This window comes from Anomaloglossus baeobatrachus, chromosome 5, assembly GCF_048569485.1.
Source record: "Anomaloglossus baeobatrachus isolate aAnoBae1 chromosome 5, aAnoBae1.hap1, whole genome shotgun sequence".
In the NCBI taxonomy this organism is placed as follows: Eukaryota; Metazoa; Chordata; class Amphibia; order Anura; family Aromobatidae; genus Anomaloglossus; species Anomaloglossus baeobatrachus.
In genome coordinates, this window is record NC_134357.1 from 380,765,481 (window position 1) to 380,781,200 (window position 15,720).

General features: G+C 45.9%; 1 protein-coding gene across 1 annotated transcript in view; it reads right to left on the reverse strand.

The window, feature by feature from the left end:
• Nucleotides 1-10,935: 10,935 nt before the first annotated feature.
• LOC142310154 (embryonic polyadenylate-binding protein-like) overlaps nt 10,936-15,720 on the reverse strand; it is a 113,000-nt gene continuing 108,215 nt past the window's right edge. Inside the window, exons 14-15 of the mRNA XM_075347640.1 lie at nt 12,885-13,015; nt 10,936-11,167 (exon numbers count right to left, since the gene is read on the reverse strand). Of these exons, the coding sequence (XP_075203755.1) occupies nt 11,087-11,167; nt 12,885-13,015 (212 nt within the window). The 3' untranslated portion in view covers nt 10,936-11,086. The remainder of the gene's footprint in view (nt 11,168-12,884; nt 13,016-15,720) is intronic.

The window sequence follows — 15,720 nt, forward strand, 5'->3', positions numbered from 1 at the left end:
TCAGAGATTGGGAGCATCAGCACAACACGGGGGACAGGGTTTTCCAGCCAAAAAGCAGCCCACTGAATTCCCAAGTGCTAGCCCTCAAGAGCACAGCTACACTTCACAAAGTGAGAGGGGTCCTAAAAGCTTCAAGCCACAGGGCCACAAACAGACAATTAAATTGTGCACAGAGGTAGGCTCCGGATTGCCAAGTGACACCGGTGGATGCGGATACCTGGACGGGCTCCCCGCAGTGACAGTGGCACACCGAGAACTTTGTTTACTTGCAGCGTGTGTCACCTTTATAATCCTCATCCAGCACCACAACTACCCACGAGTAGCACCCTGCTCTCCCAAACCACCACCAACACCCCTGAGCCCAGGGCCATCCTTACCTGTGGAGGGACTAACATCAGGCTGCTTAACTCCATCTGCCCCGGTACTCCTTACAGCAGCGGCGGTACTCCCATTACCGTAACCCCCAGGTGGCGTCACAAACTTCTTCCCTGTAAATACCCCCTTTTCACGGATCAAAGTGTCCGCTAACCCGGGTCTGGGCCCCTCGAGCCACCACGATCCCGGATCCGAGGAGCCCAACTAACACCGGGGTGGTACACCTTGAATCTTACCTGGCATCACGAACAGGATAAGGACTGGACCCATTAAACCGGGTGACGTATACCTTGCAGAACTGTTCTAAAGTGTGCTGTGACTGTCCGTTTAAACTACCGCCATTTTGGCATCTAAAAACAACAACCGCGCCATCATCCCCACACAAAAGGGCGCGAAGCCGAAGCCCCGCCCCGTGGGAGAAACAGGATGTGAAGGTGGAGATTGTCGCTGGGACACCAGGACTCTGCAGAAAAGTTCCTGGAAGAGAGAGCAGCAAGATGTCAGTGCCAAGAGTCTGGTCGCCTGAGCGGTCCGTTCCGGCTACCTGGATCGAAGAGTAGACAGAGCGGCTCTGCAGGAGGATTCGGACGCAGTTCCTGTACCTGCTGGACGACAGGAGGATCGAGATGAGGAGTGTGGCCGCGGCGGTGTGGGCCCGTGAAGTGGAAACCCTGAGTGTGGAATGGGTAAGCAGAAGCCCAGTTCCAGTTGATACAGCCTACCCGGCCGCGGAACACCGTATTCCCCCAGCCACCGCGACAGTCATGTCACCTCCTCCACCCTCGGCTGAAGCTATAGCCGAGCCACTGCCACCGGTAGTGGAGCCTCCAGCCCCCGCGGAAGCCGAGCAGGCCGCATCGCCTCCGGCCCTAACACCGGCCAGACCAGACCAGGCCGCAACGTCTCCAGTGCCATCCCCAGCCAGGCCGCAACGCCTCCAGTGCCATCCCCGGCCAGGCCGCAACGCCCCCAGTGCCATCCCCGGCCAGGCCGCAACTCCTCACCGGGCTTGTACCTCGTTACAGAGCACCCGGCCACTTCTACCCCAGCCACTTCTAAGTGACAGACAATTAAATTGTGCACGGAGATGGGCTCCGGATTACCAAGTGACACCAGTGGGAGCGGATACCTGGACGGGCTCCCCACAGTGACTGTGGCACACAGAGAACTTTGTTTACTTGCAGCGTGTGTGTCACCTTTATAATCCTCATCCAGCACCACGACTACCCACAGTGAGTACTCTGATCCCCTGCACCCCCAAACCACACCATGACACAGAGTCTCGGTAAGTATGAAACTCACTTATTTCTTCTTTTCTTTATTTTTACTTTAATTGCCGAATCTGGATCGTGCACCCGGAATCCCGCGCTCGGGTCCGGCACCCTGATATCATTGAGACCACGCGGATCCGGACTTTTACAGTCGGATCCGCTCAGCCCTAATCCTTACATGGAAGAAGTTTGGGACCACCAGAACTCTTCCTAGACCTGGCTGTTCAGCCAAATCATGGGAGAAGAGCCTTGGTGAGAGGTAAAGAAGAACCCCAAGATCACTGTGGCTGAGTTCCAGAGATGCAGTAGGGAGATGGGAGAAAGTTCCACAAAGTCAATTATCACTGCAGCCCTCCACCAGTCGGGCCTTTATGGTAGAGCGGCCTGACTGAAGCCTCTCCTCAGTGCACAACATAAAAGCCTGCACAGAGTTTAGAGAGAAAAAAAAAAAACACATGAAGAACTCCCAGACTATGAGAAATAAGATTATCTGGTCTGATGAGATGAAGATAGAAGTTTTTGGTGATAATTCTAAGCGGTATATGTGGAGAAAACCAGGCACTGCTCATCACCTGCCCAATACAATCCTAACAGTGAAACATGGTAGTGGCAGCATCATGCTATGGGGGTGTTTTTCAGCTACAGGGACAGAACGACTGGTTGCAATTGAAGGAAAGATGAATGCGGCCAAGTACAAAGATATCCTGGAAGAAAACAGAGAGCTCTGGACCTCAGACTTTGCCAAAGGTTCACCTTCCAACAAGACAATGACCCTAGGCACACAGCTAAAATAACAAAGGAGTGGCTTCAGAACAACTCTGACCATTCTTGACTGGCCCAAGCAGAGCCCTGACCTAAACCCAATTGAAGGGTGCTTCTACTCCATACTGAGCGTAGGGTCTGAATACTTACGACGATGTGATATTTGTTTTTCTTGTTTAATAAATTTGCAAAAAATTCTTCATTTGTTTTTTTTCTTTCAAGATTGGGAGCAGAGTGTACATTAATGAGAAAAAAAAAATGAACTTTTTCGAATTTACCAAATGGTTGAAATAAAACAAAGTGAAAAATTTAAAGGGGTCTGAATACTTTCCCATACCCACTGTAGATTTTTTTCATTTGTGCATTAAATGTGAATATAGGAGTGACATCTACAGTGAAATGCATGTCTCTATAGCTCTAGAGGAAAGCGTATTGAATGGAAACCTATGCAGATTAAAGTGCGCGTTGGACGCAGTCAAGCCGGGGACTCCTCTCCATGACGTCCATATGAGACTAGCTCATTAACCCCAAACATGCTGATTTTGGATTCCATCTCTTTGCTGGCTACAGATGCCTAAAACCTTCAGTGATAAAAGAATTGTCAATCTAGCCCAAACACGAGGGAACACAGAGTATCTAAGAATGCCCTCAGGTAACAGATTTTTAGGCCGTCGCCACAGCCAGCGCGTGTGCTATTCCTGACTGAACTTGAATCGTGAAGCTCCAGCATTCCTCACCGGATTACCTGGGCAGTTACACAGCGAGGCTAATTACATACTTCGAGGAGTGTGGAGTCGCAGCCAGTTTTAGATTGAGCTCTTGCTCAGTATTATACCACCTCGTATTAGCTTATTTAAGACCTGTTTTTTTGTTGTTTTTTTTTGCTTTTGCGCTTTAATTTCTACCTCCATATGCTACATTTTTTTTTCTATGAATATAAGGACTTTGTCGGCAGAGTTGTAGTTTTGAATGACATTCATTTTACCATAGAATAGACTGAAAAAATTAACAAAAGTCTAAGTTTGGGGAAATTATGAAAAAAAAAGGCAATTCAGATACTGTATTTTTTAGTTTTTAAAAGTCATTGTTCTGTAAAAATTACCTCGCAATCTGATTATTCAGGTATGTTCAAGATTACACCACATTTATGAGGTATATACTATAAGATGCACTTTTTTTCCTCCGAATTTAGTAGGAAAATGAGGGTGCATCGGTTTGACTGTAGCTTACCTGGCTCGCTGTGGGGGTGGCAGCAGGGTCAACGCTGAAGGAAGCCGGCGGTGGCAGGAGTGGGGCAATGCTGAGGGCTCAGGGCTTGGAAGAGGGGGTGTCCTGGTGGTGTGAAGCAAGGGAGGCAGAAGCGGAAAACTGGTAATTTGAGTGTTGCAAGCCGGGTAGTGAAACAAATGTTAATTTAAAATGCATATTCACTGCTCCCTATACTCATATTGAAGCCCACCTCTCGGCACCGACGTCAGTGATGGTAAATGACTGAATATTTTTACCATCACTGATGCGTTCATGGCGTAGGATGAAAAAACCAACGCCTGAGAAGTCAAAGACGCAACTTGCGGAGCAGAGGTACGTGTGACCGCATTAATCTCAGACAGACAAGCTGAGATAGCTTGGAGTGCCCACACGGCTGCAAAGGCCGGGGCAAAAGACGCGCCTGTGGCTTCATAGATGGATTTCATCAGGAGCTCTATCTGCCTGTCAGTGGCATCCTTGAGCGATGAGCTATCTGCAACTGATACTACAGATCTAGCCGCCAGTCTAGAGACTGGAGGATCCACCTTGGGACATTGAGCCCAACCCTTAACTACGTCAGAGGGGAAGGGGTAACGTGTGTCATTAAGGCGCTTAGTAAAGCGCTTGTCCGGAAATGCTCTGTGCTTCTGGACAGCATCTCTGAAGTTAGAGTGATCGAAAAACGCACTCCGTGTACGTTTGGGAAACCTAAACTGGTGTTTCTCCTGCTGCGAAGCAGACTCCTCTATAGGTGGAGTTGGGGGAGAAAGATCTAGCACCTGGTTGATGGACGCTATAAGGTCATTTACTATGGCGTCCCCTTCAGGTGTATCAAGATTGAGAGCAACGTCCGGGTCAGAGCCCTGAGCTGCGACATCCGCCTCATCCTCCAGAGAGTCCTCAAGCTGCGACCCCGAGCAGCGTGAGGAAGTCGGGGAAGATTCCCAGCGAGCCCGCTTAGCCGGTCTGGGACTGTGGTCCGTGCCGGAGTCCTCCACGTGAGACCTAGGGGCCACCCCGGGAGCACGCTGCGGCGCAGACCGAGAGGGGCCTGGAGGCGATGATCCAACAGTGCCCGGGACCTGTGTAAGGACCGATCTGGACTGCAAGGCTTCTAGTAACTTAGCAGACCATTTGTCCATAGACTGAGCCATGGATTGTGAAAGCGACTCAGTTTCTCAGCAAAAACTGCAAACTCTGTCCCTGCCACCTGGACAGGGGAAGCAGGCGGTTCTGCCTGAGCCGAGGGTCGCACAAGTGCCCGAGGCTCCGGCTGAGCGAGTGCAACAGGGGCCGAGCATTGCTCACAGTGAGGGTAGGAGGAACCTGCAGGTAACATAGCCGCACAAGAGGTACAGGTTGCAAAATAACCCTGTGTCTTGGCACCCTTGCTCCTTGTGGACGACATGCTGTTGTCTCCTAGGAGAGTGATCACTGAGGGTATATAGCCAAAAGCAAAACAACTCGGCCGACAGAGAAATATATACATATTATATATATATATATATATATATATATATATATATATATATATATATATACATATATACACACACATGTCCACCAGCTTCCCTGCCTTGGGCCTCCCAGAGCTGCAGAGCTCGTTCCTGAAATCCTCTACCGGCAGACTGTGTTGTAAAAATGGCTGCCGGAGCTCTCTGGGGAGGAGGGAGCCGTGGGCGGCGACTAGAAAAGTGCGGGAATCTGGTGCCCCACAGTGATCAGTGAGGGGGGGGGGAGGACACCTAAAGTATGCTCCAGCCCTCACTGCCGACGTCCAGTCGACCGTCCCGCCCTTACCCCTGACTGGCAGGCCCGGGGGCGGGAGTTATGGTACTAGGCCGCATGAAGCCGGGGACTAAATTTAATACCGCGGCCGACAAACAGGCGCGGTCGGCGCGGAAGTCCTGGTCGTCGCAAAACCAGCAGCAGCTGCAGCGTCTGTGAAACAAGCGCTCCATGCACCGTCCCCATGGGGACACAGAGTACCTTTAGATGCAGGGCCCTGTCCCTGATGATACAAAGTCTCCTGTCCGGCAGATTCCCACAGGGGCTGCGGAGGGAGCCCGGTCCCAGTGAATGGATGACCGGTTAGGATCCCACTTCTCCCAGAGCCTCTAAGGGATGGTGAAGGAAAACGGCATGTGGCTCCAGCCTCTGTACCCGCAATGGGTACCTCAACCTTAACAGCACCGCCAACTTAGTGGGGTGAGAAGGGAGCATGCCGGGGGCCCTGTGGGGGCCCTCTTTTCTTCCAACCGATAAAATCAGCAGCTGCTGCTGACTAAAATGGGAGCATGAATGGATGTGTGCCTCCTTCTACACAAAGTATAAAACTGAGGAGCCCGTGATGCACGGGAGGGTGTATAGGCAGAGGGGAGGGGTTACACTTTTTAAAGTGTAATACTTTGTGTGGCCTCCGGAGGCAGAAGCTATACACCCAATTGTCTGGGTCTCCCAATGGAGCGACAAAGAAATTCACTGTAAACCATCGGCACCCCAATCTCATGTGGGAGAAAAGGGGCTGAATGGTGCTACAATGCACAAACCAATTTTGACACAGTTTTGTTGCTTAAATTTATGCACCAAATACCTACAGCAAATCTGCATCTCCTGGCAGAAAAACGCACCGAAACTGCGTCAAACCATTTTTGTGCATTCTTTTGCCAATAGATGCAGATTTGGTGGTGAAATTTAAACATCTTATTCCTTTCACCAAATATGGCAAACAATATCGCATCAATACCGCATTGTGTTTTGATGCATTTTTTTGCCAGAAGATGCACATTTGGTGCAGGAATATGGTATATAAATTTCAGCGGCAAATCTGCATCTCTTGGCAAAACCCCCCCCACTGTTTTCTGCCAGGAGATGCAGGTCTGAACCCAGTTCACCTGAGATGAGGTCACTGAGTTCAGTGATTTCAGTTTACCTGTGATCACTGGTGGGGTACCATGGGAACCTCCAGCTGTGACTGCACATAAATTGAGTGACGTAACCACTCACAGCTGTTGCTCTGTCAGTCTCTACCTGAAGTCACAGCATGTGCCCATGCGCTGTGACTTCAGTATACATGTAGCAGAGCCAGGATTAACATGGGACCTCATGTGGATTATGTTGGAACTGGGTGTTTCAATTTAATAAAGGGATGAAAGGGGTTGGGTTTTTTTGTATTTTATTTCAAATAAAGGATTTTTTCGGGGAATGTGTTTATTTTCACTTACAGACTAATTATGGGGGATGGTCTCAGACATGTACCATTACTAATCTAGGGCTTAGTGGCAGCTGTGAGCTATTAACCCCTTGTATTACCACCGTACCAGAGCAATTGGGATGAACTGGGTAAAGTGCAAGGATTGTTGTATCTAATGGATGCGCCAATTCTGGGCGGCTTCAGTCTGCTACTTTTAAGGCTGGGGGGGCCCAATAACCATGGGTCTCCCCAGCCTGAGAATACTAGACCCCTAGACCTTTGGCTTAGTCGCGGCTGATTATCAAAATTGGAGGGAACCGCATGCAGTTTTAAATTATTTTTGTTTAAAAAAAAAAAAGCTGCATGGCGTCGTCCTTATTTTGATAAAGAGCCAAGATGAGCACACGGCTGAGGGCTGCAGCCTGTAGCTGTATGCTTTTCCTGTGCTGGTCATCCCTATTTGGCGGGACACTACGCCAATTTTTATTAATTTTTATACGACTATAGGTTTGCAGAAAGCATGCATGATTCCAAGCAGGCACACTCGTCACACAGGGTGAGGGCCCAGTCTAACTGCAACCAGAGACGCCTGGACTGCCGATGGGCAGGGGAAGGAGTGAAAATGTATGAGGGTAATGAGTGACCCCAGAAGTAGTGTTACCGCCGCACAGGAGACTAAGTGTAATGCGGCTGCTCTAATCCCCCTCTTTCTACCACCATTTTAAATCATAATATTTGAGTCCCCATAGACTTAGTGGTATCCGGGCAGATATTTGGGATTAATTCCGATCATGAACCATTTTTATGTTTAAATCTGGTTGGACCCGCCAATCCTGAATATCTGCGGGTTCGCACATAACTAGTCATGTTCTATGAATGTAAGGTGCCCATTTAACTTCGTGTACATGCAGCAGTGTTGTGTATGTGTTCGCTGCAGAGTGTACACAATGTGTATGCTGTAAAGCTGTGTGTGTAAAATAAGCATGCTGCAGAGAAACAGATCCATTATCTCCCCATTCTATTCTTCTATTCTATGAATTATAAATTTGGGATACTGATTAGTGGATGTTCAGGTTCAGTGGACTTTAGTTAAAATTTTGAATCCGTATCTGGACTTTGAGCTCAATAGAAGTCAATGGGGACCAGAACTTTGGTGCTATAAAATATCTGTAAAATGGTCACAGTAAGGGCTAGGTGGCTGCAAAAGGAAGCAAAATGGAGGTAAGAGCAGGACACTTACCCTGCAAACAAATGTAGATAGGGAAAAACTTAACATGGAATAAAAAGAAATTTATAATCTTATAAACCAGGAGGCAGAGGTCCAAATGAAGGAGGTGGTTGAGGAGGTGGTGGATATGGCGGTATAGGTGGAAGTGGTGGAGCAGGAGGAAGCCAAAACGTATTATTTGGGGAGGCCCCAAAACATTGGGAATTACAAATAGAATGAACAAACTGCAGTGGAGTAAAACAATGGTTGGGTATGACTGATATACTGTACTTCTTTAGTTAGCCAAAAGGTATGGACAAGTCCTGATTTATTTTAAATTAATGTGAGCTTGCCCATATGGACTATGGACAACCCCTACCATGCTAAACATGCGTTCCGACAGTACACTTGCCGCAGGGCAGGTCAGCATCTCCAAAGGCGTAAAGAACAAGCTCAGGCCATTTGTCCAATTTGGAGACCTAGAAGTTAAATGGGGCAGACTCATCACTCAGTATGGATAGATGTGTGGAAACGTACTCTTCCAGCATGCTGAAATACTGCCTCCTGCTAATATGGACCATGTCAGATGGTGGTGCCGGATTTTGTGGGGTGTTGAGGACGTTTTTTCCAAATTTTGACCAGGCTAACCCTCCTTCCCAAGATGGAGCCAGTGGGTCCAGCTCCCCCTCCTCTGCCTTGCCTTGTACTTCCATTGAATTCCTGTTGTCAGGCGGGCACACTGTCAGTAGTGCGTTTACCAATGTGAACTTGAATTCCTGCATTTTTTTATCAGGCTCCAGTGACAGAAGTAAAGCTGGCAAGTTTTCCTTGTGGTGGGGATCCAGCAGGGTGGCCACCCAGTAATCAGCACTGGCAACAATCCGGGTAACTCTGCAGTTGCTGCGCAAGCACAGCAGCATGTATTAGCTCATGTGTGCCAGGCTGCCAAGAGGCAATGACAAGCTGTGGCACGGGTATCATCAGTGTCCTCTGTATCCCCCCCAGCCACGCTCAAGTGTTGCCTAGGAGCTCCTATGAGATTTTGCCCATTATCTTATACCAGCAGGTTGGGCTTGAAGTTCAGCAGCACCAACCAGTCATCGGTCTCTTTGATCCCCGTCCAGAAGTCCTGCGAGGTGTGGGATTTGTTCCCCAAACAGATGAGTTTCAGAACAGCCTGCTGTTTCCCCCTGGATGTGCTAGTGTTGGTGGTGCAGGTGTTGCGCTGCCTGGATGAGGAGGCAGTGGAGGAAGTGGAGTGGGAGGTAGCACGGACAGAGAAACGTCCAGCAATCCTTGGTGGTGGTAGAACATGCAACAGAACTACTGCCACCTCAGGGCCAGCTGCCACTACATATACCCTGTGGACAATTAGGGAGATATAATGCTTCTGCCAATGCTTACTGGTCCACTTATTGTTGGTTATGTGGACCTTACCACTTATGGCGTTGCACAGTGTACACCTGATTTTGTCCACAACATGTTTGTGCAAGGTAGGGATGGCCCACCTTGAAAAGTAGTGGTGGCTAGGAACCATGTACTGTGGGCCCGCTATTTCCATAATGTTTTTAAAAAGCATCTGTCTCCACCAGCCAGAAACGCAGCATTGCAAAGGCCAGGAATTTTGAAATGCTGTCATTCAGGACCACGGCTCCTGGGTGGATAGGGGGTGCTTTCATCTCTCCATTGGTTGGGGAATGGACAGCCGAATGGTTCCATGGGATGTTGTGGAGATGCTCCGTTACACTGCTAGTGGTGCTGTCACATTCTCTCTTTGCACAGAGCCAGGTGGCTCTGTTGCTTAAAAGGGGGAGGAAGAGGTCTGAGACCACGGCAGAAGAGCGAGCAGGATAAGCCTCAAATAGTGCCTGGTTTTTCAGTCACCTACTCCACTGCAGCTCATGCTTTGCACTCAGATGTCTCCTTATGCAGGTGGTGCTCAGGTTAAGAATATTTATGCCTCTCTTCTGGCTCTGATAACAAGACAGTAGTAGTTTACATGCTGTGCTGTCAGCACACTGGCTCCTTTGGTGTGTTCAGTTAGTCAGCACGATTGGCAGTAGCCACAAACGTACTGCCTAGGGGCCAGCCAGTGGATACTGCGATTTCAGATAGGATCTCCTGGAGCTGTGGTGAGCACTAAGTAAAGGCACACTAATGAAGGTCTGTTATGACCGAAATATCTGTGTATTGTCCTTCAGTTCTTTTAATAAATCAACCACTATCTCCATATCTGAGTGCCAAGTCTTATTCTCATCTATGACGGGTCAGGAACCTACTGCACACCACCTATAGAAGTGTCGTTGACTCTTTGTCCAAGTTTGAGCACCAGACACTAGGTGTTCGGTACAAATCCCTAACTTTACAGTCCGGATTCACTCATTACTAATACTTACCCCTTCCCTTTTAATTAGTAGGCAATATGTTTGTTCTATTTTCTGCTGACTACATGTTATTAGAAGTTGTGTCCTATAGTCTGTAAAATACAGGACACAGAAAGGTACAGCTTGAAATACCTCTCATGACTGCTTCCAAAACTTTTCCTCACAATGACTGTGCAAGTGAGAGGAACAAGACTCAAAATCCCCAACCCACTAGTGAAATGTGACAGTTGTTTCAGGGTTGTGGGAAACCCTTGTAAAAAACAAGTTCTTTGATTTTCCATGGACACACAAGTGAGAAGTGGGAGACATTGGATTCCCGTAGAAGTGATTGTCAGTCACCTATACTCTTTGACAAGCGAGCGAAGGGTTAGAAATTACATAAAAAAATTTGCTTTTGCAACTTTTTATTTAATGCAGAAAAAAAATGAAACAAGAAAACAAAATAATAAAAGATAAAGAAATGATATTATATATAGTTATCTTTCATCACCGGTACGTAATTTTCTTTATCTTACATAATACTATATTTATACACACAAACAAAATATGATTGGCTTTCCTAAAGTAATAGAATATCCTTTCACTGTGCAGGTGACACAAAGTATAGTGAAGTTATAAGTCCACATATAGCCCTGATAGGAGAATCTCACATGAGGGAAGTATGGCCGCTTTTGTGTGAAGTCTCCTTAGCGTGGTGAGCTTGTAGGACAGCAACGGCTTCTTCGACCTGTGGGAAAAATATAATTTAACACACAAAACCAGACTTCTTTTCTCAGGGCATTGGAAGCAATTTCCTAATACTATTTGCCCAATTTGTGGCCTTCCAGGTGCCGGAATAGTACAACTCAAAACATGCCTAGACTGTCATCACAGCAATATTTAACAAGCAGACGCCATGCAAATGTTATATATACATCACATAAAACATTTCTTACAGGTACTGTTTAGGACAGTCGGCTTTTTACCCATGTTCTGCTGCCAGTGCAGCCACTGCATTTTTGTGCACTCTCTCATAAGCCACAGTAGGTAAGACCACAACAAGAAATGCAGAATCCCTCTGCCAGGAAAGCAGTATGTCACGATTTTCAATGACTCGAATTGTAGTGCCTGAACTTATTAAATCCAGTGACATTAGGAGCTCAGCCAACTTTGGGAGCAGTGAGAAAAGTTTTACCTTCCAAATCTGTTATCACAATGTATGGGGTGAGAGAAAGCTGCAAGAGACATCAGGAAAAGCAACCTGATACTTTCATCTACCATCCCACTAGTGACCCCAGGGAGGAAAACCAACTTTTCCTCATTCTTCACGGTATTTGCCCCATAACCAGCGAAACAAAGTCTCCATGACCACCACATACAAGGTTGGGATTTTGGTTTTATATTCCTTACAGTTTGATGCAAACTGCAATACACCTAATGGGGCAAGGTGCCGAGGGGGGTTATTGCAGTATAGAAGGGCTCTACTTTCAGAAAATAAATGGGTATGAGAGGTATAGCATTATTTTATAATTCAGGTTTCGGGTTTGTCAGTAGTGTGAAAAGTCAGGTTTTTGCAAACTAATCTGAGAGCAGCACAATATAGAGCCGTGGTCCCCAACCTTTCTGACTTAGAGCCACACTCAGCTGTGGGGGGCTCAGGAGTCACATTTAGCTGTGGGGAGTCAGGAGTCACATTTAGCTGTGGTGGGTGGTCGTGGGCCACATTCATCTATGGGGGGGGTTGTCACGAACCAGATTCAGTGGTGGAAAGGGATTGCTAGCCACATTCAGTCTTGGGAGGGGGGGGGGGGTCGCGAGCCATATTCAGCAGTGGGGGGAGAGGCGCCGGTACTCCCACAGGCCGCACGGGTGATAGGGGGAAACTGTCACATGGAGACGGTACAGCGGCAAGGAGAGCGGGGGATGGAAGGGAATCATTAGAGACGGTACAGCGGCTGCGGCAAGGTAAGCGGCGCCGGTACTCACACAGGCCAAACGGGTGACAGGGGGAAAGTGCAGTACACAGCATACGCTGTGAGCTGCACAAAGATGGCGCCAATCTCCTCCCTCTGCTGTGATCTGTGCGTCCAGGTCACATCAGGGAGCTGTCCTGTATTAAGTATAGAGTTGGAGTCCGACAATCTGTGTGAATGCACAGGGGGCTGCCATAAAGGAGGTAAGTAACTGTCGTTACACACAGCAAATCCAAGATGGCAGCCCCCAGTGCTTCAGTAACACTAGAATTACATAAAAACTAAACAGTGAATTTAATTTTGTATTAAAAAAATACTTTATTTCATAATCACTATTATTAATTCAAAAATAAAAAGCGCAACACCCTACCTTTAAACACATTATCTTTCAGTAAGTCACCAGAGGATAGTTAAGTATGCCAATTCAGTTCATGTCATTGAATGAATTATTAGCAACGTTACTTGCCTGCAAATGTTTTGCTTTTAAAATACCTTTGTTTGAAGAGACTCCGGAGACTCCAGCATATGTAACAACTCGGAGTTGTCTATTTCCAACAGCATGCCGGTTATTTTTCCAGCCAGTGATGCATGCATACAGTGTATTAGAGGATAAAGCCGTTCACCTAGAAATATTACCAGAGTTAAAAATGTAGTGCCATGAGAACAACTGCTCCTCTGTTTCTACTCAAAACTTGAGCACAATATATCACAGTATTTAACCGTCAAATACAGACATTTGATCAGTGTAGAGTTAAAGGGGTATTCCCATCTCCAAGATCCTTTCACAATCTGTTGTAGGTGTAATAATATTAGCAATTACCTCCAATTAGAAATGTAATATCGTTCTTCTGTTTCACTATGTCGTTACCTCATGATCAGGGCATTGCAGGACCTTCCTTATCTATGGTTACGACTAGCAAATAACTCACTATATGCATGGTCTTACCACTGACAGCCAGACTGGTTTGTCAGGTCTCCATAAGGAGAATAGTCTTCCCCCGTGGTCCCCACATAGCTTCTCATACAGCCAGATCAGATACCCATACTTTGCACTGACGAGGGGCAATCACCCCGAAACACAATGTCTGCAAATTGGGATTTTTATCTGGCATATATCCTAGGTCATATGAAAAGGCTTGTTAAAAGGACAATTTTTACTTTTAGAATTGCTACTTCCAATAGGTGCAGCTAGAGTTTGTCTTCTTTCCTGGAGAGACAATTTGAATATATGCATGGTCGTAATCATAGATACCCAAGGTCGTGTAATGCCCTGAACATGAGGTGACATAGCAAATCAGAAGAACTATACTACATTTCTAATTGGAGGTAATTGCTAATATTGTTATTATTACGCCTACAACATATTAGGATAAGATCTTGGAGCTTGAATACCCCTTTAAATAGCTTCCAAAGACATGCATATGGTGTACAGCAGAAGCAGCACCATCCTGCAATGTTTCGGAGGCCATTGTCCACTTTCCCATGCACCAAATATTTATAGTGTCATAAAAAACCTGTATTTCCCTACACTTTAAAGAAACAATATATGGTAACCTGTAACAGCGTCACCATTATACTTCATTCATAAAAATACATTGAGATCACAATTTTCATCTATTCCTTTTGGGGCAAGATTCTCCAACCTCTATACAAAAAATCCCCCCTTGCAGAAGCCCTTCTCTCCCAAAATACACTTTTCCAGTATTACCATTGCAAATTGCTTCACATTGTGTTTTCCCTCAAAAAAGTCGCGCTTCACTAAGTTCAATCATTTCTTTTTAATACACTATACCTTTATGCAGATCTTCTTTATATAATCTAATGGCTGATCATTGCTCATTTAATCTCAATTTAATTGGTCTACTAGATTGACCTCCATAAAGACATATCATACGGACATTTCAATTGATATTGTACACACTGAAATGTAGTGTACGATTATTAGGCAATTTACCATTTAACAGGGCGATTTATGAAATCTCTTAATAGATGGCATAAATCGGTCCTTATAAATCTGGGGAAGCTAGTGTAGCAAAATTTTATTTTTGGGGAAAACTACAATTTGATCCGTTTGTGCTGTCAAATAGTAAAAACATGTATTGTGACTAGGATAAAAAGGGGGTTTACCATAGGAGACTCCTGTAAAATGAGGTTTTTAAAAACGCTTGTCTCAAAAGGAAAATAATTAAAATTGTAAATTGTCAATTATATATAATGTGGTCGTGGCCTCTGAAATGTGGCAGGATGGTGCTGGTCCTGCTGTGCACCATATTCATGTCTTACTTAAGACACGTCTTTGGAAGCCATTTATCTCTGCAATCATCGATCTCGGGATTTGCAGGAAGTTGAAAAGACAAGCAACATGTGCAATTGAGACCTTCAAAAAAAAAAAATCAATAAATAGAATTAAAAAGTCAATATCCTATCTTTAAGGTATGGGAGAGGGGCAAATGCCTTTTGAAAGTGAGCGGTCTCGGAGTGTCAGAGGATCTCCCAGTTGTTTCTTATTCACAGGCATACAAGACACCTAGTCTCCTCTTTAAGATAGGACTTAACCCCTTCAGCCCCCGGGCACTTTCCGTTTTTGCGTTTTTGTTTTTTGCTCCCCTTCTTCCGAGAGGCGTAAGTTTTTTATTTTTCCATCAATCTTGCCATATGAGGGCTTGTTTTTTGCGGGACGAGTTGTACTTTTAAATGAAACCATAAGTTTTACCATATAGTGTACTGGAAAATGGCAAAAAAATTCCAAGTGCGGAAAAATTGCAAAAAAACTGGGATTGTACAATAGTTTTTGGGATATTTTATTCACCGTGTTCACTATATGGTAAAACTGATGTGTGGGTATGATGCCTCAGGTCGGTGCGAGTTTGTAGACACCAAACATGTATAGGTTTACTTGTATCTAAGGGGTTAAAAAAAATTCACAAGCTTGTCCGAAAAACGTGGCGCACGTTTTGCGCCATTTTCCAAAACCCGTAGCGTTCTCATTTTTCAGGATCTGAGGCTCAGTGATGGCTTATTTTTTGCGTCTTGACCTGACGTTCTTAACGGTACCATTTTTGCGCAGATGCTACATTTTGATCGCCTGTTATTGCATTTTGCGCAAAATTTGCGGCAACCAAAAAACGTAATTTTGGCGTTTGGAATTTTTTTGCCGCTACGCCGTTTACTGATCAGATTCATTGATTTTATATTTTGATAGATCGGGCATTTCTGAACGTGGCGATACCAAATATGTGTGTATTTTTTATTTTTTTAACCCTTTAATTTTCAATGGGGTGAAAGGGGGGTGATTTGAACTTTTAGGTTTTTTTATTTTTTTTTAATT